The sequence below is a fragment of the Felis catus genome, chromosome X (assembly GCF_018350175.1).
Source record: "Felis catus isolate Fca126 chromosome X, F.catus_Fca126_mat1.0, whole genome shotgun sequence".
NCBI lineage: Eukaryota > Metazoa > Chordata > Mammalia > Carnivora > Felidae > Felis > Felis catus.
This window is the reverse complement of record NC_058386.1, coordinates 33,779,288-33,804,028: the sequence shown is the minus strand read 5'-3', so window position 1 is coordinate 33,804,028 and position 24,741 is coordinate 33,779,288. Positions and strand designations below refer to the sequence as shown.

At 40.9% G+C, this 24,741-nt stretch overlaps 1 protein-coding gene across 6 annotated transcripts in view; it reads left to right on the top strand.

The window, feature by feature from the left end:
- The window catches only part of RPGR (retinitis pigmentosa GTPase regulator), a 55,510-nt gene extending 31,072 nt beyond the window's left edge, over positions 1 to 24,438 (top strand). For 3 of the 6 annotated variants that reach the window (XM_045051286.1, XM_045051285.1, XM_045051287.1), the window contains exon 14: positions 1,536 to 11,360. In XM_045051286.1, coding sequence (XP_044907221.1) covers positions 1,536 to 3,950 — 2,415 coding nt within the window. In that variant the 3' untranslated portion in view covers positions 3,951 to 11,360. Of the gene's footprint in view, positions 1 to 1,535; positions 11,361 to 12,061; positions 12,176 to 13,421; positions 13,480 to 15,024; positions 15,114 to 17,621; positions 18,727 to 23,794 lie in introns of those variants that run through there. The other 3 variants (XM_004000399.6, XM_006943651.4, XM_045051288.1) reach the window with 3 other exon arrangements.
- Positions 24,439 to 24,741: the final 303 nt, after the last annotated feature.

The following is a 24,741-nucleotide window of genomic DNA, read 5'->3' as shown; positions in this document are numbered from 1 at the left end:
GTGCCAGTCTTCATTTAGTCTTATCTCTCGTTTGCTGAGAGGCCTGGCCAATAACAACATTCCTTTTGAATATGGGAGAGCTGTTGTCGTCATACACCGAGGAAGCCCAGCGAATGTTGACTGACTATACTTCCACGCAGATATCTTTCCTGTGTATTTTCTTCCTCTTTTAGACCCGAGGCTCTCCTCTTCCGTGCTGCCTTACTGTACTAGGGAAATAAAGACACATGCATGTAGAAATCATTTCTGGCATCTGGGCCTCCGTCTCTCTTTAGGGCTCTGGAAAGAATTGTGACTTTGTAAATAGGACCTAGAACAAACAGAAAAGGAAATCATTTCCTTTTAAACTGAGATATATTTTATACACATAGTCCTTTTAAGTAGAAGCCTGACAAGACCTATTCTAGTGAACAGAAAAAGATTTATTTTAGTGTTTCCATATATTAATTTTTAACTTGTGCTGTTTTAATAAATTTTTAAGCAAAAAAAAAAAAAATGACCTCTTCCTAGGCCTAGCACTCATGCCAATTTTTAAAACTTGATTTCATGAGATTTTACAATCCAGAGAGCTGAATTCATCAAATATTTCAATTCATTAGCTTGTAGAATTTAGGCCAACAATTTGATTTTTACCTTATTTTGTCCAGCAGGAAATTAATTTTATATTCTTAATGTATCATTTGAGTCACAATGTTTAGTTTCATAACTTTTATAAAAATCTTACATTTTACCTGAAGTATTTTTTCCTCATAGTGGTTTCTTTTACATATGCAAGTTTTTATAATTAAAGAATACAATAGATAAAAGGAAAGGGTTAAAAATTTGAAAACCCAAAGAATTGTTTTGAAAAGAAAGATGATATTATCTAGTATGTGGATAAGAAGATTTCATTTGTTGTTTTCATTTCAGATTTTTCTTGTAGAGATAAGCTATTCATTTGTTCTATTTTGTAACAATTTCATGTTTTCATTTATTTTGTTTTGGGAAGTTCATGGAATCAAAAGACCAATCACAGTTTGACAATTAAAATACTAGGGAAGGTAGGAAAAAACGAAACTGCACTGCATGGAAGAGAAGTGTACATTTTTAAGTGTACATTTTAAGTGTACATTTTAAGTGTACATTTTTAAGTGTACATTTTAAGTGTACATTTAAGTGTACATTTTACTATTCTGCAGAATCAGTCTGGAAGTGTACTCCATTTGAGAATTGATTCAGGATGAGAAAAGGGGTAGGGAAGAAATATCGATGGTACTGTGTGAGTAATGGCCAAACGGAAGCAGGTGGTAAGAATGTGCAGGTTAGACGCAGAGATACGGTACCACAGCAGAACCGGCTGCCCCGTAGACTTAGAGAGTAGCATAAATCATCTCTAGAGAAAGCGACACCTGAGCAAAGCATCTGGTCAAACTGGACGCTTTTTATTCTGCCAGCGACACTTAAGAGTGTTGCAGAATCTTGGCGGTATTTTGTAGCAGATAAGTTAACCTTTGTCAATTAACAGTCATATGACAATTATTTCACAAAATTTGCAGAAACAAGAAACAGTCGAGAAACTGGAGCAGCATAGTAAAGAGCGTGCAAGTGAAGAGACGTCCAGAACGGTGAAAGAGGGGAAAGTATATAGACAGCTGGTGGCAAAGGGAACGTACATGCTGCCAGTACCTGGGACTGGGCGCGCGTTTTCGTATGAGGACTTAGGTGAGGAGTGGGGCCAGCCGGGGCCTCAGGCTGACACCCATGCCAAGGGTGTGCGCAAAGAGATATTTAGATGTGAGAGCAAGCACGGTATTTACCCACCTGATGGCAGAGAGATAGAACGGGAAAGTGATGGAGGCAAAAGTCTGAAGGACTCAGAAACGGAAGAAGCAGTGTCTGAGAGAGGAGCTGAGCTGCCGGAAATGGCAGGTCTGAAGGATATGAGACAAAGTGAAGAGAATTTAAGAACTATGAATATGTTCTTTGACGACTTACCAAATAGAGATGTGGATATTGAGGATGAAGAGAGTAAACGCTTTGTTAAGCACGTTAAGAGGAACAAGCAAGATGGGATCTTTGACAGTGAAAGAGAATCTATAGGGTCAGACGGTTACATGGAAGGAGAAAGTGAAAGTCAGCAAGGTATCACTGATGACTCTGAGCAGCCCGAGTCAGTAGAATTTAGTAGCGGAGAGAAAGAGGATGATGAAGTGGAAACTGACCAAAACTTGTGGTATAGCAGGAAATTTATTCAACAAAGGCATGAGGAAGAGACTGAACACAGAATGTCCACATTCATCACAAAATATAATTTTAACTTTGGGCACTTGTCAGAGATCCCAGAGGAGCAGGAAGGCACAGAGGAGTCAGAAGGAAGTGAAATAGAGAAGCAAGAGGTAGATGCAAATGAGGAAAATGTGGAGGTGCCCGAAGGAAAAGAGGAGAAGGAAATAGAGATCCTGTCAGACGACCTTACAGACAGAACTGAGGTGAGTGAGGGCAAGGGAAAGCCAGGGGGAGAGGTGGAGGAGGATGTGCCTGAAGCTGGAGGTGAGGGGGGAATCCAGCGGGAGGGAAATTCTGGAGTGGAACAGAGTCAGAGTGAGGAGGGGGAAGAGGAGGAAGACGAGGGAAGAGGAGAAACAGAGAGCCTGGATAAGGGAGAGAAAGACCTAGAAGAGGAGGAGGACCAGGACCAAAGGGAGAGGGAACAAGACCATAAAGGGACAGGGGAAGGGGAGGGGCAAAGAGATGAAAAGGAAGGGGAGGGGAGAGAAGGGGAAGAAGACAGGGAAGAGGAAGAAGAGAAAGAAGGCAAGGAGGAGGGAGAAAGGAAAGAGGAAGAAGCTCAAGAGGAAGGACAGGGAGAAGGGGAAGAAGAAGAGGAGGAGGAGGAGGAAGGGGAAGGAGAGGGAGAGGCAGAGAAAGGAGAGGAGGAAGCAGAGGGGGAAGGGAAGGAAGGAGAAGGGGAAGGAGAGGGAGAAGCAGAGAAAGAAGAGGAAGAAGGGGTGGAGGAAGAGGGGGAAGGGGAAGAGGAAGGAGAAGAGGAAGGGGAGGAGGTTGGAGAGGAGGAAGGAGAGGATGAAGGAAAGAAAAGAGAAAGTGAAGGGGAAGAAGAAGAGGGAGAAGCGGAGGAAGGAGAGGGAGAAGGGGAGGAAGAAGAAGTGGGGGAAGCAGGGGAGGAAGGAGAGGAGGAGGGGGAAGAGGATGAAGGAGAGGGGGGAGAGGAGGAAGGAGAGGGGGAGGGGGAGGAAGGAGAGGGGGGAGGGGAGGACGGAGAGGAAGGAGAGGGGGGAGGGGAGGAAGGAGAGGGGGGAGGGGAGGACGGGGAAGAAGGAGAGGGGGAAGGGGAGGAAGGAGAGGGGGAAGGGGAGGACGGGGAGGAAGGAGAGGGGGAAGGGGAAGAGGGGGAGGAAGGAGAGGGGGAAGGGGAAGAGGGGGAGGAAGGAGAGGGGGAAGGGGAGGAGGGGGAGGAAGGAGAGGGGGAAGGGGAGGAAGGAGAGGGGGAAGGGGAGGAGGAAGAGAAGAAAGGCGAGGGGGAAGAAGAGGTGGGGGAGGAAGAGGAAGAAAGAGGGGGGGAAGGGGAGGGGGACAAGGAAGAGGAAGAAGGGGAGGAGGAAGGAGAGGGGGAGGAAGCAGAGTGGGGAGTGAGGGAGAGGGAAGACAAAGAGGACGATGAGGAAGAAGAAGGGAAATACAAGGAGATAGGAGATGAAGAGAGGGAAAAGCAGGAAAGGCAGGGTGAAGGAAGAGAGTCCAACAAAGTGAGCAAAATCAAAGGGTCTGTGAGATATGGCAAAAATAAGGCATACCCCAAAAAGTTTACTACTAACACAGAGGGAAAGGGGAAAGAGCACAAGGTACAGAGGTTCAAAATGCCAGTGCAGTCAAAACAAGTTTTAGAAAATGGGCCACCAGGTTCCGAAAAATTCTGGAACAATGTATTGCCACATTATTTAGAATTGAAGTGACAAGCTTTAAATTTGACCTGATATTGTCCAGCCAAATAATTTGAACATTTTACACGTAATAGGCGCTCAGTACATTGTATTAAATTGATTTTATGTCATGGTCACTTTATGTGTGGTACAGTAACGACTGATAAGACAGCACAAAGCACTGGTAAATTTGGCTCCTCTTAAGCCAATATTTTGGTATATTTTCCCTCTAAACTATAAATCTATCACTAGAAAATGGTCATAGCAGATAGTTAACATTATATATTCCTCATTAAGGGCAGAGTGAGAAAATCGGAGTATACTATAGGAGTATTGCGTCTGTATATACAAACTGGCCCCTTTAAAGATGGCACAGATCCTTAAGGGCTATGAAAACATCTCATTTCTTACACATTTCTTTCAGTCTCTGATTACAAGTTGCCTATACATAGAATAATTTTATAAGATTTTCTGAAGATTTTTTAGGGCTTTCTAAAGCTAAAATGGAAGATTCACATTTTTAAAAAGTGGTGCTGTCTTTTTACCTTTTATGTGTCCTTTTTGCAACAGTTTACCAAGTGACAGCTGGATTCAGGGCTCAGGTTGTAATGTGATGTCTTTCAGTTACTGTCTGGGCAACTGGCAGTGTATCTCATGAAATGGAGATGAACTTAAGCATCTATTCTGGAAGTATGTACAACTTTTAAGTATTTATTGCCCAGGCAGAGCTCCTCACTGGGCTTCAGTTTCCTCATGTGTAAAATGGAGTAGATTGGATGACAGAACTCCAATCCCTTTTAACTCTCAGACTCTTTCATTCTAACAGGCTGATTTACTCCCATCGTGTTTGTTATTTGCAGAAGAGGTTTTTAAGGAAGAAAAATTATACTCTAAAATTAATTGAGTTTCTATAAAATATTGTTCTTGACTCTTAGAAACTTAGGACGGCTTTAATGTCTCTTCTGTCATTCTGTATTTCTAAACTATAACTTCTGAGCTTTAACTGTACTGTCAGAATCTTCATTCCCAGTGTCTATGATGTACCCTCAACCTGTTTTTCGCTGACTGTTCTGTAATTCTCAGTTTATTGCTTGTCAGAATGTTTTAAGTAAAATAAACATTAAGTGTATTCCATCAGTAATTGTTTGTGGAAAGAGAAACTAACATCATGTATTGAATTTTAGAGAGGCTGGATTTCTATTAGTGTAAATTCAATCTTCCCTTACAATGTTCAGTTCGTGTAATGCAACCAGATCGTTCTTTATTCATAGCTCCATTTTCAATGGGTTCACTGCTCCAGTCCCTTCCATATCTTGGGCATTAGGGATTTCTTATACTTTCTTTTATCAAGGAAGATCTTGATGGTAAACTTCCTGTGAATTTTGTGTAATGGGATCCTCTGTGCATTTGATTCTCCGTGAACAAGAATCTGGGGAGAGAGACTAGAATACAAAGAGAAGAAACTCCTAGGAGCAATTGTAGATTTTGTTTTAGCTGCAGGGATACGTGGTTGCTGCCCCTAACTAACCAAATATGCTAATCTGGCATTGCAGGGTTCTACCAAATTCTACCACAGTCAGTAAGTGCCAGTGGGGTAGAGTTGGTACTTTGACAAAGTGTATGTGCCGTGTTGTCAATTCAAGGGCCTACCATGGTTATTGAAAAGTCGACTTAAAATGATTAAGTGAGATGGATGATTGAAGAGGAGTTCATAAAGGAAAAGCCTTCAGGGAGAAAAGAAACTCTTGCACTCAAGTTACTAATGTAAAAGGTGTGGACATTCTTCTTGCACCAAAGACGTCATCAGCCAGCAATGCTGAAATGGAGTTCTTACCACGTGCCCATCTCAGTATTGGAACTGGTCTAGAGAGCCGCTTTTAAACAGCATTTCCTGCCCATTTCTTCACATTGCCCTGGCCAAAAACATGTTCTGTGCTCTTTTAGGAAGGGTAGCTCGTGCAGGCACGGTGTTCTGGTCGGAAGAGCACAGGCCTAGTCATTTTGAGATGTGAGTTAGTACTTGGTTAAATAGCTTGGAATAATCGGTTCCATTCCTTGTCATCGCCATCTGCTGGTTGATCAAGCTTTTCTTGTCATTTATCACTGATCATTACTGAGGCCAGTGTGAGTTGTGTGTGTAGAGTCCATTGAGTTACAGTTCCAGGTGAGGACTCTGGCAGAAAAATAGTTTAAGGTAAGCTATGAAGGAGTACCACAGAAACATCTGCTGCCGCTGAATAGCAGCTCTTGAGGTGAGTGCAATGAAATGTCTTCTGTTACTTCATTATAGAGGTAAACTTGCTCTTCACGTATATAAAGATAAAAGACTGCCGTAGAGGAAGGCACTTTGATTCCTCCTTCCTTCATTCCTTCTGTTGTGCCTGACATATGGCTTCATACTTGGTGCCTATGATTCACTCAACCAATAAGCGTGTACCTAAGCACCAAAAAGGGAACAGAAGCTTTCCAAAATCAGGTAGATCTCCAGAAATGAGGGCTGCTTGTAGTCCAACTCCTGTGGCCTTTTTACCTGTCAGGGACATTAGGTAGGTACAGATTGCTTGCAAGAACACCAGGTAAAAGGAGTTCCTCGGGCTCTGCCTCTAACTGTGGCTTAACAGTGCCCTTGTGTTTCCCAATACCCCCGTGTTCTTAGCTAGGACTACCCAAACAGAAAAATAGGATCTGAAAACAAATCTGTGGCTTTCTAGGCTGATGGGAGCCATGAGCGTGTTTCAGTGTGACTGCAGCCTAGAGTATCTTTTGGTCCTGGATAAGGAGGCAAAGGGCCTTATGTGTTTATAAAAGTTGTTAAACAGCAAGAGTAAGATGATCACACTTGGCCTTTTGCAACATTCTGGCAGCAGTATGGAGGGTGGGTTGGAGAGGAAGAGGACCAGAGCTAGGGATGCCAATTAGGCTGCTCTAGGGGACCAGACAGAGACAGAAGAGGGGCTGAACTAGAACAGTGTGGACAGAGTCGGGGACATGTGTTATCAAGAGAACTTCAGGCATAGAATTGGAGGGCTTAGTAAAGAGATGTAAGTTGGAGGGAGGGAAAAGGCCAAGCTTTTCTTGTTTCTGTTTGAAGAACTGGGTAGGAAGTGTGCCATTCACCAAGGCTGAGCACAGAGGAGTAGGGGTAGATTCAGGAACCTGCTGGGCCCTGTTCATCCAGGAGGTGTTCAGCGGATAGATACACGTCTGGGCCTGGAGCTCAGGGGAGATGGCCGGGCATTACCGACTTCCACGGGGAGTTAAAAGCACGGAGTTGAGTGAGAGGCGGCACTCACAGTGTGCCAAGGGAAGAGAACTGAAGACAGAGTTTGAGGAAACATCAGTAGGTAACGGAGAGGTTGAGCGAGGGAAATCTGAGAAGGAGGCCAGGTAGGAACACTTTCTAGGAAAGCGAGGCGCCGCCCAAGCCAAGGAAGCAGTGGTGGAGGGCAGCAGAGAGGTCTGGGAGAGGCCCGGCAGAGGCCAGGCAAGAGCCCACACTGCCTGCTAAGAGAGATCCCCAGGAAGCCTGCCTTGCAGAGAAAAAGGGTCAGGGACTTTGGTGCCGTGGGAAAAACCATCTTAGACTTTTACCTGCGATTACTCTATATGAGGCTATATAAGCATAGGATCTTGAAGTGAGCTTATCATCAAAAAGGAAGAGCCCACAGTGCCCTGAGTTTCAGCAAGTGGGGGAAACAGCTCTGAGGGTGGCGGTTCTGGTTTTCACATTATTTGAGCAGAGCTGGGAAAGAGCCTGGGCCCTGGCACCTGGTAGGCCTGCATTTAAAACTCCAGCCCTTCACAGATTAAGCTGTGTGAATACCTGGAAAAGCTTTTGTTTTCTTTTTCTTTTTTCTTTTTTTTTTGACTTTTCTGAGTCTTATTTCTTTTTATAAAGAGAAAGGTCTTTGGATAGTTAACACATGAAACATGTTAGTGGTACTCAGCAAATGGTAACCTGTGTCACTCTGTCCCCTCTGACTCCCATCAAGTCAGGTGCAGAACTACCCTCGTGCATCTCCAGGTCACTGACAGATATGTGTGAGTCTAGTCCTGTGAACCTGACTTCTGTGTAAATACCACATAGCTACCCTCCCTGCCCCCCCAAATTGGCTTAAGACAGATCTGTGGGAATGAAGTGAGTTGCAATAATGATAAATGTACCCTTAAATATGGGGTAGAGTGAAACTATGCACACCGTCCATGGGTCATCCTCAACATTTGAAGCATGGTGAGAGCTGATGGTACTCACACAGTTAGGCATCACTGCTGTCACAGGACAACAGATTTCCCTGTGTCCTAAAGTTTTTTTTTTTTTTTTTTTAAATCAAGATAGGTTAAAGAATAACTCCACACATAACAACTGCCTACCAACAAGAAGTTCTGTATGCCGGGCATTATATTCACTTTTGCAGGCCTGCTTGTCAGAGTCAAACTGGAATGGATTTGGCGGTGAAAATACTGGGTTAGGAATGAGCCAAGGGTTTTGGTACATAGAAAGAAGGAAACGTTTAGGGATTATAAAGTAGTGACAAAGCCAATAATTTGGAGGTCCACCTGGGAGCCCATAGGTGCAATCTGGCCTGCAGACTTACTTTGTTTGGCATACACAGTGATTTTTTTTAACATTTGAGGCCATTGCCAACATTGAAATACCCAGGAATTCTATACTGAAGCAGTGTTTTTCAAACTTCTCTTGGAAACCTGAGGCACCACTGGCCCACAGCCCAGTCAGAGTGGCCCTCCACTTCCGTGTCATCCTGGCCTGCTCCTGACAGGCCCTGCCTTCTCCCCTGGGCTGCTCTAGGTGCCGGGCTCCTGGCAAGAATCAAGGGGTATGTCTAAGAGGGTAGAACAAATAAGTGTACACTTTGAATCAATTACTTTCTGATGATAAGATCTGGGACATTATGGTGAAAAGGTGTCCAGTCATCTTGGGGTTTTTTTTTTGATAGTCCTCTGTGTATACTAGGGAGTCTTACATCACAAATATGTTTTTAAATCGCTTATATTTATATACAGATACTTATCCTTTGCTTTTGTTATTTTCTCTGTAAATAATCTTTTTAATCTTGATATAAACCCGCCGAGGTAGGTGTTGCTAGTGTCATCTTCCCATTTAACAGAGAAACTGTTACATTAATTAGGCACCTTGCTCAGGCCGTGATTGGTGGAGCAGAGCTTGGAAAGCAGTAGTTAGGTCTTTGTATTGAATGCCCTTCCTTCTCTCCTCCTGCCTCAGTGATTTCTAGGGTAGTATAAACATGAAGTTACATATTAACCCCTCTTGTCCTAAAAAACCTTGAAATTGAGCTTTTAGGATATACGCTTCCCCACCTGGTATGATGTAGGTACAAAGTTTAATGCTCTATTAACCTAGCTGGAAATTGTCTGCCCTATATGACATTGAGTCATCTCACAAATCCAGAATTGTAGCACAAAATTTTACACTTTACAGTGTCTTTTCAAAACTTTAAAAAAAAAAAAAACTCTTTATTGGAATATAATATATACAGAAAAGATCATATCTCATGCATGTATGTCCAGCTCAGTGTATTTTCCACAAATTGAACCTGTTCGTATAGTCAACATCCAGATCAAGGAGGAGCACACTGTCAGCTCCCCAGTAGCTCCCCTTCAACCCTCTTACAGGCATTTTCCATCCCCCCCCAGGGTGACCACTGTGCCAGTTTCTGATGGCAACCTCTAGTTTTTCAAGTATACGATATGATGGTATTCTTAAGCCAGCTGAAACCTCACGAGGAACGTTTGGTTTCTTGGTATTTCCCGTAAGAAATGTAAAACGTGTGGGCCCTGGGCCAGATCCAAGACTGCAGCTCCCCGTGTTGTGTCTGACCAATGAGACAACGGTCCTCTTGCGAGAGCCAGGCCTAATCACTTCTTCACTGTGGTCCCAACACAACATGCGTTTCCACTGACCATCCTAGACTGCTTTATGTCTTATGTGCTTCTGGTGACAAGAATGTATTTAAACTTTACCCTTTCTCTTTGTAAAATGATAGTGTTCTGCCAGTCTCTCCTAAATTGTTTCGGTTTGAAGGTAAGTACTGTATGTGATTTAAAGTAGTTGTCCAGATGTGAGTAGATTAATTTTCAATGTGCTTAAGTGCAACATGCTACACTTGATGTGATTTCTAGTGAAAATGGTTTCTAAGAGCTTTCTCAAATTGAGAAGACGGTATCATTCCAGCAGTTGTTCGTTGTTGCAGATTTTCATAAAGTTAATGAGTAAATTTATAGTTTATTATAAAAGAGATGAGTGTTTTGCTTATTTCTGAAATAGGGCAAAATGTCATGTTCCTTTGTATAATCTCATGATATTGTCCTATGGTTACATTAATATCTTAGTTAACTGGCATGGCTAGAGTTGACCCAGGTGCTAAACTAGCAGAACTTTCCAAGTGAAGAGGACTTTGCTGGAACACAGCACACTGACCCTCCCTCTGGGAGACAGTCAGTCTGAAATTGTCCTTCTCAGGAACACTGTTCTTTTCTAGTTGGCCTTCATTTATGTACATTCATGAATACATCTGTCTATCAGCCATCAATCCTAAATCCAGTAATCCTGCTTCCCATTCCCCTCCAAAGTAGTCTTTGATCATTTTACATACTCATAATGTGCTTATGGCTAGGCATAATATACAATAGAAGTTGCTTAGGAAAAAAAAAAAGAAAGCTTTAGAAATTCTTGGTAAATGGTAGCTACCTTGTAGTTAACCCTACCCAACCTAAATGTGCAGCGCATCCTTTAATATAGCTCTCTACCCTGGCACCCTGTTTTCCTCTCCCGCTTTCCCCTCTCACATGCACTGACCTTTGCTTGACCTAAGTCAAGCCCTCCCAGAGCAACTTCTGAAACTCTTTTAAATCTCAAGCCTTCACTTCTGGATTGCTTGTCCTTAGTGGCAGTGCTGTTAGGCCACACCCTTTTTGCTACTGGCCTGAGGATGCCACTTACATCTGTTACTAAGGTGCGAAATCTAAACATATCTTCTCCCTAGCCCGAGTTCTCACATTTTGTATTTTTGCCAGAAAAGAGATGAGTTAATTACAAGCATTATTTTCAAACCACCCACAAAAGATTCCTTTGGGTGTCCAGCTTATCCTTGGCCAAATAGTGACTAGGAAGGTGACCATAAGAAGCTAGTTATAGTGTTGAAGGGATATAAAGGGTGTGTATCGTCTGAGGCAGGTATGGCCCATGTGAACTTTGTAAAAACATTCTTCATGGGAGTAAGTGGCACAAGTTACTTACTGCCTCACCTATTTTAGGGGCCATTGTGCCTTTAGTGAAGTGCATAAATGAAAAGCATAGGGAAAAAGTCCAGTAAGGAGCCTGATCCCTTAATGACAAAAAATAAGCAGTATTCCACCCAAAATACGAAACTGCAAAAAAAAAAAAAAAAAAAAAAAAAAAAAATCTCAGTATAGGGTAAAGTTACTCGGAACATAACGAATATTTTTCTGCCTATACTTAATATTACATGATTTACTATGTGTATCAAATCCATAGACAGGTTATCTTATAATTTGGATTCGTTGGACAGGAGCCAGATGGACTAAGTTCTGCCTCTGTTTGGGTTTTCCCTCTGCTTTAAATTACCAAGAGCAGAGCATTTAAACTGCCTCTGTCCCTTTATCTTCTTCCTGGAATGTAAGTAATTATACTTAACTCTCTCTCATGAATATCGGTGAACTGTACTTCTGGAGTGATTTTAAATCCCTATGTTTTGGAAAATAAATATAATATATAGATGTGATCATGTTATGCTACAGTAGAAAGCTTTTTAACTTCTCTAAAGTTTAAAAGCATTCTTTTGAGACAACTCAAAAAGCATATTTAATTTTTTCCCCCGTTTAACCTTGTCATAGATGCAGATAGAATTTTGGAAATCCTGGCCATTGAAAATGTTGAAATAGAACGATGTGCATAAAAGCCCTGGTAATACAGTAACTTGACATGCGTCATAGATTATGTAGTGTTTTATTTCTTTGACTTCAGCATTTGAATCCATATTCTGTGTGTTCTTTGAGATAGTAGAAATTATTTATGACAGCAATATCAAATCTCTTTTTTAAAAAAGAAAATCTTAACTCCTCCCTGATTATCAATTTTGACACAGGATCATGAATTTTCGGAAGATGAAGAGCTAGAGGACGTGGATGAAACTGATGAGTACCTGAAAGGCGAGAAAAAAGTTGCTGTAGATGAAGCCAGTGACAACTCAGTTGAAAAGGTATTGACACCACTGAAAGGTATGATGATATGTGCTTAAATCCTGCTATCCTGCCCAAGAGAAAGTATGTGGGTTCCATGGTCTCTACAGAGGGCAGATCCCAACTTCCTTTGGGAGCAGAAATACTTCTCTGAATAACTTTGTTCATGTGCTGTAGGAAAAGCTTTGGGCAAATTTATGAATTAGGCACACTTTGTTTCTGACGCTTTCCACACTTCTTGGTGGCATTTGGATCCCCACTTGAGTGGAAATCAACTGATACAGGCCAGTATAGTACACTGTTGAGAAATTAACCGAAAAGTTCAGCACTGGGTTCTTGAAAGGATGAAATTACAAAGTTAGGAGCCCTATACTGGTGGCAGAAAGGGGAACGTGTGTGTGCACACACATACTAAGTGTATCTTTACATGTATGTGTGTTAAGTGAAAGCTGTTCACAGCAGTGTTGGAGGCTGTGATCACTTCTGCACAGATGTGATGTAGAAGCAAGGATTTATAGGAGGATAAGGAGGCGCTATCACCGAGGAAAAGAAAGTCAGCCTAAGAGTGGAGCTAGGAATCCCTGAATCATCTCTTTTTGGCAGTTTTGTCCACGAGTGACACTGCTAGGAGACAGTTGGTAGGTTTGAAATCATTCATTTGCTAACACTGCTCTGGATTAATTTCACAGGCATGGAATTCAGAAACCCAAACTGAACAACACTATATTGATTCAGTTTTGGTTTCAGTGTCTGTACCTCTTTTAAAACGTGTGTTGATTCATGTCCATGTATTTTTAATTTACAAAATGGGATTATGCTATAGAGGTCATTTTCTTTCTCAAGACTCGTTCCTCTCACTGAGAAAAAAAAGTGTTCTAGCAATTACTATTTTCTTTCAGAGGGAGGGACAGATTTATAAGGGATGTTTATGAGCTCCAGGTAGGGGGGTCCCTAAAACTCTTTAACATAGAACAAACTCCAGTCTGACAGTGTAAAATGTTGAGCTAATTCATACACCAACTAACGTTCCTGAATCGTCTTTGAGTAGGATCCTGCCACTTTTTGTAATCATAGAACTTTAAGCTAGAAGGGACATTAGCAACCACTCAGCATCTAAGGCAGAAGTTCGGCAAAGTGAAGCAGTAGTCGCCTGTTTATGTTGTTAGCCGGAGGCGAACTTGAGAACCCTTGCCTAAAACCAGGATGACATTTTCTAGGCCATCACAATTATGGTTTTTTATTACATTGTTTCTTTATCGCTTATAGGACAAGAAAACCAACCAAGAGGAACGGGCTATTTGTGAATACAATGAGAATCCAAAAGGTGTGAACACATTTGACTTCAAAAGCATGCTTCCAAAAGGCTAGATACCTTAACACACACACACACACGTACATACACATGCATGTGTGCACATGTATGCCGTCGCTGAGTCATTATAGCTTATACACCTGTATTCTATTTTATCCTTTTTACTGTCACCTGGCTCTCATAACAAGCTAAGAAATATGTGCCACAGGCTTATTTGTTCTCATGAATAACCACCACAATTTCTTCGCATAAAATATTCGCATTACTCATGGCTACTCGTGTGTCAGTGTGAAGTGGTTTAGGACAGCCTTTTCACTGTCTTTTTTTCTTTTCGATCAGTAGTAGTAAGTTAGGCTTTTGTCCCACATCTCAACTTACATGCCTGATGGGCACTGCCAGACCCCATTGCTAGAGCCACGGCCGGTTATCCCCTCATGTACCCCCCAGAGCTCAGACCTGAGTCGTTGATCTTATTGCAGACATTTAAGACAGGTCCTTCCCCAAGCCTGACTGTTGGTGTCAGAGAACAGTTGCCACAGAATAGAGGGGACTGTGGTTACCCTTGAGACCTACATTCTCTACACCGAAATCATCTGTTTTTGCTGTACAGCCCACCCCTATATCATGTTTCCACACCGCCACATCAAAGTCTGCTTTTTACTGTGTTCTCATTAAAAATAACCGTTCATAGCGGTGGATATCTGATCTGAACTTAGGCAGAAGGAGGCATAGTTCCCTTGATACTTGTTTTCCTTCTGACTTCTGCAGAAAGAGTAGTAAGTTTTAGAATATTTTAAGCAAAATGTTAAAATATTTATCATCTGTAAGTATTTTTAGCATGTAGTCTAAAGTGTGAAAAAGAAATTAAAAGTAAGATTTAAGTAGTTGATAATATCAAATTAAAAGAATGCATGTGCTTCATGAGTGTATTTAAAAGATCATTTTTTGGGGCACCTGGGTGGCTCAGTCGGTTAAGCATCCGACTTCGGCTCAGGTCATGATCTCGAGGTTCGTGAGTTCAAGCCCCGCGTCGGGCTCTGTGCTGACAGCTCAGGGCCTGGAGCCTGCTTCAGGTTCTGTGTCTCCCTCTCTCTCTGCCCCTCTCCTGCTTGCACTCTGCCTCTTCTCTCTCTCTCTCAAAAATAAATAAACATTAAAAAAATTTTTTTAATTAAAAAAAAGGATCATTTTCCAACTGTATAACTTGTGGATCAATTTGAAACACTAAAAAGTAACATGTCCATTTGTGTGCAAAGAATTTAATTTAAAAAAGGAAATTTATATTTTCCGGAAGTCTTTCCTAACACTGTTACCTTTGTAGCTGTGTTTGGGTACTGGTCATGCAAACGTCTACATTGGTCAGGTCATTCTGGGCTTTTTGCCTTAACTCAGCCTTTCAGAAAATATGCATTGTAGACCTTGTTCAGTGCTCCAGTGTCACGCCCTCTTTAGTATTTACCCCGTAAGTCAGGCTTGATGGAGTTGCGCTGAGGGCATCAGAACTTTTCTTCTTCTCATTACTTAGAAAAAAATATTTCTAAATATATCCTGTTGTAGGAAGCATGTATGGCCGCGCAAAGAGCAGTTCTGCAAAAGACCTGGAAGACACTGCATCAACAAGTAAAGACCTAAAAAAATCAATGAAGGTAAGTGAAATTTATTTTTCATTTTAGTGGTAAGACCAAAGTATTGAATTGCCTCCTCCTGCTTTTTATATGGCGATCCACATAATTTAACCCAAAAACGTGAAGAATTTCAAGTGATGTTTCACATTTTAGCATGCATATCTATTTGCTGGACTTTAGATGGAGTCAGGTTGCCCTGCCAGAATTCAATAGCATGTTCCTTTCAGTAATCCCATTCATGCTGATTCGACTTACGGTAAAAGATAATGCAAAAGAACTTTCTTGCTTGAATTATAAGAGTATAATCATCATGAGAGTCTGGAGAAAGTAAGGCAAAACCGAGAATTAGAGAGGATGAATGCAAAAATCAAGATACCCGTGCTTAGGAGAACTTACGAGCTACTCCAGTCTCTCCTGCCGAGTACCTGTTCTGAAGTCGTTAACAGTCTGGGGGAGATGCCGCTGCTTTTTGGAAGTTACTCTTTCCACTTGCAGAAGAACTTTCTTTACCCATGAGGCCACATTTCAGGGTAGAAGCGTTACAAGGAAATGTGGATAAAGGGTAACGGAAAGGCCTTGTTAATTCCTCTTCAGCCTTCAGGTTTGGGCTTAAGTTAGTCACTTCTGTATAGAGGCCTTTTGTGACCAGCTGCACTTGGGTAAATTATGTCCCCTTACTGTTCTCTCACATAACACCCTTTTCTTATCCTTTTTTGTATTTCTCGTAACTGGCAATCGCACAGTGAAGTGTATGCTTATTTGCCTTATGACTGTCTCTCTCTCCACTGGCCTGCTGCTCCATGGGATAGAAACTATTTTCTGTTTTGCTTTCCGATGGATCTTTAGCAGGTAGCACTGTCCCTGGTACATGGTAAATGCTTAGTAAATAATTTTGGTTGACAGTGAACTATAGAACATAAGGAGGTGGGAAAGAGGATAGGGTGAAGGTAAAAGCAGGGGCAGCCCTTAGAGCAGTAGACGGTTTGTCTCTGGCTACTCTGAAACTACTTTCACGGTGACTTCTGGCACAGGTCCCACTGTGGTCATCTTTTACTAAAAATTACTTGGTGAATAATCTTACCCTGATGAAAATGGCCTTCTGTTTAGATTATCATATCCAAGAGAGAGTTGTGACCTGGCTCAAAAGATACTCCAGAATTACTGTCCTTCTCAGAATTGTAACGTGTGTCATCAGCATATCCAATCAAGTGTTAGGGACTTTTTAGACTCTCTGTCTAGTAAAAGAACATTTACCAGATATTCTACTACACAGCAGTCCCGTGAAGACTTTTTTCCAATTATAAGAACTCAGGAAAAGACTCTGGAAAAGGAAATGAAATGTGAGGGAGCAAGATGAAAAGTAAAGGAGTCAGGAGACGGAGGAGCCTGATAGGAAAAGCGAAGTGAAGCAGCAGAAAGAAATATTTGAAACATACCTCTGACCAAATGAAAATGTGTATGCATGATTTTTCATGAATACATGATTGAGTTTCGAGAAGTTTTCAGGCTCTCCAGTCTTAAGCGTTGCAATTGCCCATAGGCGGTAGGATTTGGATACACAGGACTAGGAGAGGGGGCCGAGCCAGGGAAGGAGTGCCCTGTGGGAAGCAGAGTGGTGCCTCCCATACAGAGCAGGCCAAGCAGGGAGCTCTAGCGCCAGCACCAGGGGATGGGACAGAGGTGAGGTCAGGCCAGGGTATAGTGGGCTACAGGTGCCAGGTTGAAGAATTCAGTCTTAAACTTGGATTCTGCTTAAATGCTCATTGACACCTAGTGGAAAAATGTATTTCAGTAAATGCATATGTCCTTGGTTAAAGAAAAGAAAGTAATGAAAATCATATTTCAAAAGTCAAGCAGTAATAAATGTATTTCCTACTTAAAGAATATCCTGTTGTTCTACATATTTTAAAAAGGAAATAGATGATTTAGGTGAGATTTTCTTTCAGTCATTCCCACATGACCTTTTTTTTTAATCTACAGTGTCTCTAACCTTTTTATACCATCTGAGACAAATCAGACAGTTTTTAAAACTTGGAAAATGAATGATGCGTTAAATCATATCAAAAGAAACATGTTTGAGATTTTGCATTCCAACTCCCCCCCCCCCCATTCCCCCAGGTAATTAGACATCCCAAAGATAATCTGAAAAAAAAAAAAAGAAAAGAAAGAATTGTTCTCTTGGCACCTACAAAACAGAATTCACCACTGAATTTTGTTTTGGTGATTTTAAATGTTTCAGGTAGACAAGTTACGACCTATGATTTTAACGGGTGGCAGAGATCTTTTGTTAGGTGATTGTTCTATCTAGAGATTACCCAATATTACTTTTCCAAACTATAGTTAGTGCTGATTATTTGGATCCACAGTTAGTCACTAAGAAAAATATGTTATCGGCCTAATTTCCATCTAAGGTAGCTAAGGAAAAAAACGATAAACTTTTCAGCTATTAAGAAGAATTTTACATTATAGAATGAGTTTATTCATGTATTTATTTAGCATATACTAATCGGTTATCTCTTAATGTGCCAGGCACAAGGCCAGAGGCGGCAGATTCAGAGGTTAAAGATGCACTGCCTTCCCTCAGAAAGTAGCTGGAACATGCCAGATTCTCTGGATAGCTCCCAATGCCCGTTAACAGTCGATAGATTTTTTATCCGTTGTCACTACCATAAATAAAGGACGCTGAGATGAGAACTTCTCCACCAAAAAAACATGCTTGTGAATTCTTGTCTTTCCTAGTTGCTATCTTTTCTCTGATGGTATGCTTTGTTCATCCATTGCAAGCTACAAATGAGCACTCGCCTCAAGTACACAGTTAGCTTTACTCTGTATTAGGAGAAAACTTCGAGGTAGATTACACATACGGTGTCCTATCATTGTCAGTTTTTCCCAAGCTTGAAACCTGAGACGGTCTCAGGCTACCCAATAATGACTCCCCTGCTTTTTAAAAATAGCTTTATTGAGGTATAATTGACATATAATAAACTACACATATTTAAAGTATATAATTTGGTTAGTTTTGACGTGTGTGCACCTATGAAACCATAATCACAAGAGAGTGAACAGTGCCGTTATTGGCGGAAGGTTCTTTGTGCCTTTTTGTGATCCCCGTCTATGCCCCTTGGCCCCCTGCTATCCTTAGCAAACCTGCTTTCTATTATCATACATTATTTTGCAAGCTCTAGATTTTTATATAAATGAGATCCTACACCATGTACTCTTTTCGTTTGTTGGCTTCCTTTGTCCAGCCTAATTATTTTGAAACCCATCTATGCATGTATCAGTAGTTCATCCCTTTATGTTGCTGAATAATATTCTAAGTGAATTTTTATATGATGAGGGTATGAATTGAAGTTATTATTTTTTTTTTGCATATGGACATCCAATCGTTCTAGCACCACGTGTTGAGAAAAGATGACCCTTTCTCTACTGAATTGTCTTCACAGAAATCAGTTAACTTTTCCATGTGTGGGCATATTTCTAGAGTCTAATCTCTTCCTTCCACCTGTTTATCTTGTGCCCATATCACACTGTCTTGATTACTGTAGCTTCATAATAAGTCTTGAAATCAGGAAGCGTTAGTCCTCCAACTTTGTTCTTTTTCAAACTTGTTTTGGCCATCCGAGGCCCTTTGCATTTCCATGTGAATTTTTAGAATCAGTTTGACAATTACTGAAAAAAAAAATGTCTGCTGAGATTTTGGTTGGGATTTCTTGGTATCTACAGATGAATTTGAGAAGAATTAACATCTTAACAATATTAAGTCTCCTAACTCATGGAGATACCTTTCTATTTATGGATGTCTTCTTAAATTTCTGTCAGGAATGTTTTGTAGTTTTTAGTATACAGGTCTTACACGGATTTTGTCAGATTTATTGTATGTCTTCTGTTTTTTATTCCCTGATTAACTGGTTAGAAGTTTATCATTTTTATTCATCTTTTCAAAGAACCAGTTTTTGGTTTCATTGATGTTTCCGTATCGTTTTCTATTTTATTTATGTCCACTCTAATCTTTACTAGTAAAACCTTGGTTTGTGAGTATAATTAGTTCCGGAAACACGCTTGTAATCCAAAGCACTCATAGATCAAAGCAAATTTCGAGAACCGTTGGCTCAGTTGTGATCATGTGACGTTTGGCATCCCGTACTACTCATATTGCAAGACATCGCTCATTTATCAAGTTAAAATTTATTAGAAATGTCTGCTTGTCTTGCGGAACACTCGCAGAACAAGTTACAATCCAAGGTTTTACTGTTGTATTTCCTTTCTTCTACTTTCTTTGGGTTAATTTGCTCTTCTCTTCCTAAAGTTTTTTAACATGGAAGTTGCAGTCACTGATTTGAGACTTCTCTTATTTTTTAAAACAGGCTTTTTGTGCTGTAAATTTCCTCTGAAGTACTTGTTATGTTGTGTTTTCATTTTCATCCAGTTCAGAATACTTTCGGATTTCTTCTTTGACTCATGAATTCTTTAATTTCAACTTATTTGGGGATTTTCCATAGATGTTTATGATATTAATTTCTAATTTAATTACATTGTGATTGGATAACATACTTAGTATGACTTGAGTCCTCTTAAATTTATTAAGACTTGTTTTATGGCCCCGAATCAGGTCTATCTTGGCAAGTGTTCCATGTGCACTTGAGAAGGTTGAGAAGAATACTGTTGTGTCCTGTCAGTACCAGTTGCATCAAGTTGGTTGACGGTGTTGTTCATGTATTTTCTATCCTTTGAGTTGCTGTCTACTTGTAAGATCTATTATTAAGAGAAAAGCATTAATAATCCCTGAATAGGGGCTCCTGGGTGGCTCATCGGTTAAGCATCTGACTCTTGATTTTGGCTGAGGTAATGATCTCGTGGTTCGGGAGTTCAAGCCCCACATTGGGCTTCACGCTGACAGCGCAGAGCCTCCTTGGGATTCTCTCTCTCTTTCCCTCTTTCTCTCAAAATAAATAAATAAGCTCTAAAAAACCCTAAATATAATTGTGGATTTGTCGACTTTCTTTGTACTTCTATTAGTTTTTGCTTCACGTATTTTAAAGTTATTACTAGGTTCTGTAACATTTAGGATTGTTATATTCTCTTAATTAATTGACCCCTTCATCATGAGATGGCCTTGTTTACCCGTGATAATAATCTTTACTCTGAAATCTGCTTGTCTGATATTATATAGCGATTCAAGCTTTCATTTGATTAGAGTTATCATGTTATATCTTTTTCCATCGTTTTGCTTTTAACCCACTTGTGATTTTATATTTGAAGTGCGTTGATGCAGGCAGCATCCAGATGGGTTTTGCTCTTTTATCTAATCTGACAATCTGTGCCTTTTAATTGGAGCACTTAGCCCATTTGTATTTAATCTGATCATTAATGCAGTTACATTTAAATTTGTCATCTCACTATTTGTATTCTTTCTTGTCCCTAAAAAATGCTAAAGTTTGTGTTGTCTGTTAATAATATAGCCATACTCTCTTGGCTTTGGTTAGCCCTTGCCTGATACATCTGTTTTCATTCTTTGACTTGTGTTTTAGATGAGTCTCTTGCAAATGGCTTATAAGCTGGATTTGCGTCTTTGAAATTTTTAATATACGTACCTAAGATCTAAAGCTAATTAATGTTCCTGTCCTTTCCCCAAATAATAGCAAGATCTTAGAGGAGTCTTCTGTCACCCCTTCCTTCCCATTTTACATGTTATAGTGTCAAGTATTTTAAGTTTTTAGCGTCACCAATCACATGTTAACTATTATTTGTTATACCACTTTCTTACTCACCATTCCTTTTTACATCTCAGATGTCCTTTTTGAGATGCTTTTTCTTCTCCCTGAAGAAATCCTTTGGAGGTTCCTGTCAGAACTTTGGAAGTTCCTATCCATTTTGTAGTTAACTTTGTCAGTTTCTGTTCACTTGCAAATGAACATTGAGGTGACTGGGCAATGCTCACTTTCTCTTGGTATCTGCTCCTATGCTCCTTTTAAGAAATTTGCTCTAGTGTAATTGCTGATGACTTTGTATATAATCTGTCATTTCTCTCTGGCTGTTTTTTCACGCTGTTTACCTTTAACGTGCTTCAGTTCACTACTAGATGCCCAGGTGTGAACTGTTTTGCTTTAACTTTCTTCTAATTCATTATGACTCTTGACTCTTAGAATTCAGGTCATTCATCAGTTTAAGAAAACTCTCATCCATTGTGTATTTGAGTATTTCCTCCCTCCTCTTTGGAATTCTGATATGAAATTTTTCTTTTTTTTTTTTTAAATTTTTTTAATGTTTATTTTTGAGAGAGAGAGAGGGAGAAAGTGAACGAGCTTGAGCAGGGGAGGGGCAGAGAGAGAGGGAGACACAGAATCCGAAGCAGGCTCCAGGCTCTGAGCTCTCAGCCCAGAGCCTGACGTGGGGCTCGAACTCACAGACCGCGAGATCATGACCTGAGCTGAAGTCGGACACTTAACCGACTGAGCCACCCAGGCGCTCCCTGGTATGAAATTTTTCATTCTGTTGTCCATGCCTTTCAATGTTACTTTCCCATTGTCCGTGTCTAAGTAATATTTTGGGGGAATGTCACAGCCCTCATATTTCAGAGCTCTTTGATGCCATAGTTTCTTTACAGCCAAAACTAATCTTTTTAACCTACCTGTTGAGTGTTAATTTCATCGATTATATTTTTCTCATTTTGAAATGAAATTCTATTTTGATTCTTCTTCAAATCAATCTGATCTTTTAAAAACTAGTATCTTGTTTCGTGCTCATGTTTTTTATCCTGGTCCTTTAAGCACACTTACATTGTATATTTAGTCATCCCAACGTCAGACATCTTCAGGAATCTAAATCTGTCTGTTGCTTTGGTTGACTTGCTGGTAGTGTCCTGCTTCCTCATGTGTTTTGAAATTTGGATTCTGGGGGCGCCTGGGTGGCTCAGTCGGTTAAGCGGCCCACTTCGGCTCAGGTCATGATCTCACGGTCCGTGAGTTCGAGCCCCGCGTCGGGCTCTGTGCTGACAGCTCAGAGCCTGGAGCCTGTTTCGGATTCTGTGTCTCCCTTTGTCTCTGACCCGCCCCCATTCATGCTCTGTCTCTGTCTCAAAAATAAATAAACGTTAAAAAAAAAAAAAAAGAAATTTGGATTCTGAGTTCATGTTCAGCTGAGACTTTTTGTGGATGCCCCTTAAGGCTTCCATGAAAATCCATCCATAGAGAATTTGTCAGAGCCTCTGGTAGCTCTCCTGGGCATTACCATTCCGGGAGCACGAAGCGTTCCTCACCGGCACCGGTAAAGTAAACGGGAGCCCAGCGTCACACTAGGAGAACGTGCTTCTCCCTCACTCACAGCCTAGACCAAGGGACACAGGTTATTTGGCCGTCTCCCAGTGTGTGTCAGTGGACTTAATTAAGGGCATAGTCCCTAGAGGGTCCTCACTTTATGTAGGGGGGTCTCAGCCCGATTTTCCACATTTTATGAGATCAGATACGTTTACCAAAGCGAGTCTAAGTTGTGAGATCAATAAATGCCATTTTATTGCTTGCTCACCTCTGAGGCTTCCTGCACCCTCTTCATTTTGTGGCCCACAGGGATTTCCCTTCATTTTTTTCATGAACTTCTGTACACACCATAAAATTAGATTTTTTACACTTAGAATTTTTTGATGTTTTGTAGTAGCAGAATTTTCATGATAGGGATTCCCGCACAAAAGCAGAAACGAAAGAGGGGTCCCCCCGGTTTAGTCCATAGACCCTTTTCTAGCTAGACTCTGAGTTTTTGGGTTACACCTTTTTGCTTTAATTCCTCCATTCTTCAAGACTGACAGCAAGCAATTACTTGCATCATTTTGATTTCCGAAGGAGCCGAGTTCTCACCTGTTTTTTGTTTGGGGCATCTTGTCAGAACTGATATTTGTGCTGTTGCACTTCAGGAATCCTGTTTTCTCTCTGACTAAATCCTCAAAGGGGTTAAGTCAAATGGAACTTTCCAGTCATCATCTATCTCCCTTGATTTCTCCTGTCTGTGCTCTGTTGGCCACTCCCTTCTTGATACATTTTCCTCCCTGACTCCTGAGGTGCCTCTTTTTCCTGTGTTCCTACAAAGCTCTGTCCCCAGTGCCGGCTCTTCTTCCTCCACCTGTGTCTCACATTTGGCTCTTCCTCAGTCTCTTTTCTTCTGTTCTCTTTTCTGCCTGCCTGCGATCCTGGGTTATGGCATCGACTTTCCTCTCTCCAGCTGTTGTGTGTGTTCTCCCTGTTCACGGCCCCGGACTCCCCCGAGTAGCAGACCCAGGTATCCAGCTGCCTGCTCAGGCCCCTGGGCCCCCAAAGCCATCATTCGGCAGCACCAGCGTTTTCCCAGAAGGTCCCATCTACAGGAATGGGGAAATCCTCCAGGATACCCTACTTTTCTTTTTTTTTTTCTCTCGTCACAACAAAGTGAAATAACAAATCTGCTCTTTAAAGAAAAATGGTAATGTATTCCCAAGGCACTGACAGTGTTGAAAGCTAAACCCTGAAAGGTCTTATATTAGGGAAGGGGCATGATTGCCATTGGTAAAACAAGGTGCTGCTGGACACTAAGCATGTCCCTTTGTACATGTGACGCCCTGTAAGGGTGTGATGAAACAATGTTCAGACTAGTTGAAAATTATCCCCCCTAAATCCTATTAAGTGGCTATTCACTTACTGAAATGAATTCTTTGTGTGTGTGGGTTTTTTTTCTAGATTTTCTTCTTTAAAAGGATGTCACTCACGAGTCAGAAAAGTATGCAGAGTAATAATGAGCCACTCTCAGAGATAAAACCAATAGGAGATCAAATAGCTTTTAAAAGCAATCAGAAAGATGCCAGCCAGAGCCACATGGGGCAAAATCATCAGGATACTTCACCCCCAAGTATGGCGAGAAGGTCAAAATCTTGTACGATACTATAAATATACATTTATGTCTCCGTGATCACCAAGCACGTTGTAATTTATACTTGAAAACCATTCTGACTTCTGAAGGAAAGTTTCTGATAACAAACCCTTAAACATAGAAGTTAATGTTTTATTTTGAATGTTACGACCAGTTTTGCTGTTTATTTATGCTAATATTTTTGACCAGCGATTTCAAAATATGTGTATCTCAAACTCTCCTTCAAGTTCTGTGGCCTTAACTGTTCAGTGTTGCGTAAAATATATATTTTTATATGTGAAATTTAAATTAAGATATTTCATAGTTTTTACTGAACAATTTCCTTATCATTTCATAAGGCAATATTTGCAATCTCATGACACTGTAACAGTTTTTAATGTATTTGCAATTTTTCAAAACTGAGTCAAAATTGTTTTTGATGAACACATTTTAATAAACTATATCTGGTCGGTTCCACTGTTTAAATGTGTGAATATCAATAAAATTAAGAGGTACTTGGAGTTCTCTATCAGTTGACAGAATGGGGGCCAAAAACAACCTGTTTAGTTTTAAAATACTGAGAGACACAAAATTCGTTTACCTCTGAGTAAAGAAAATATCAGCGCACCCGTGTCAGCGGTACGTCTTTGTGGAGAAACTGTTGACATTTCTTTGCCTCCCACTCTTGTTCAGGGAGGGGATTTGGCATGGAGGCGTGGCAGACTGTGTGGTAAGATCTGCAGCGTTTAACCTGCCACAGATCACCACCGTGGCGGAA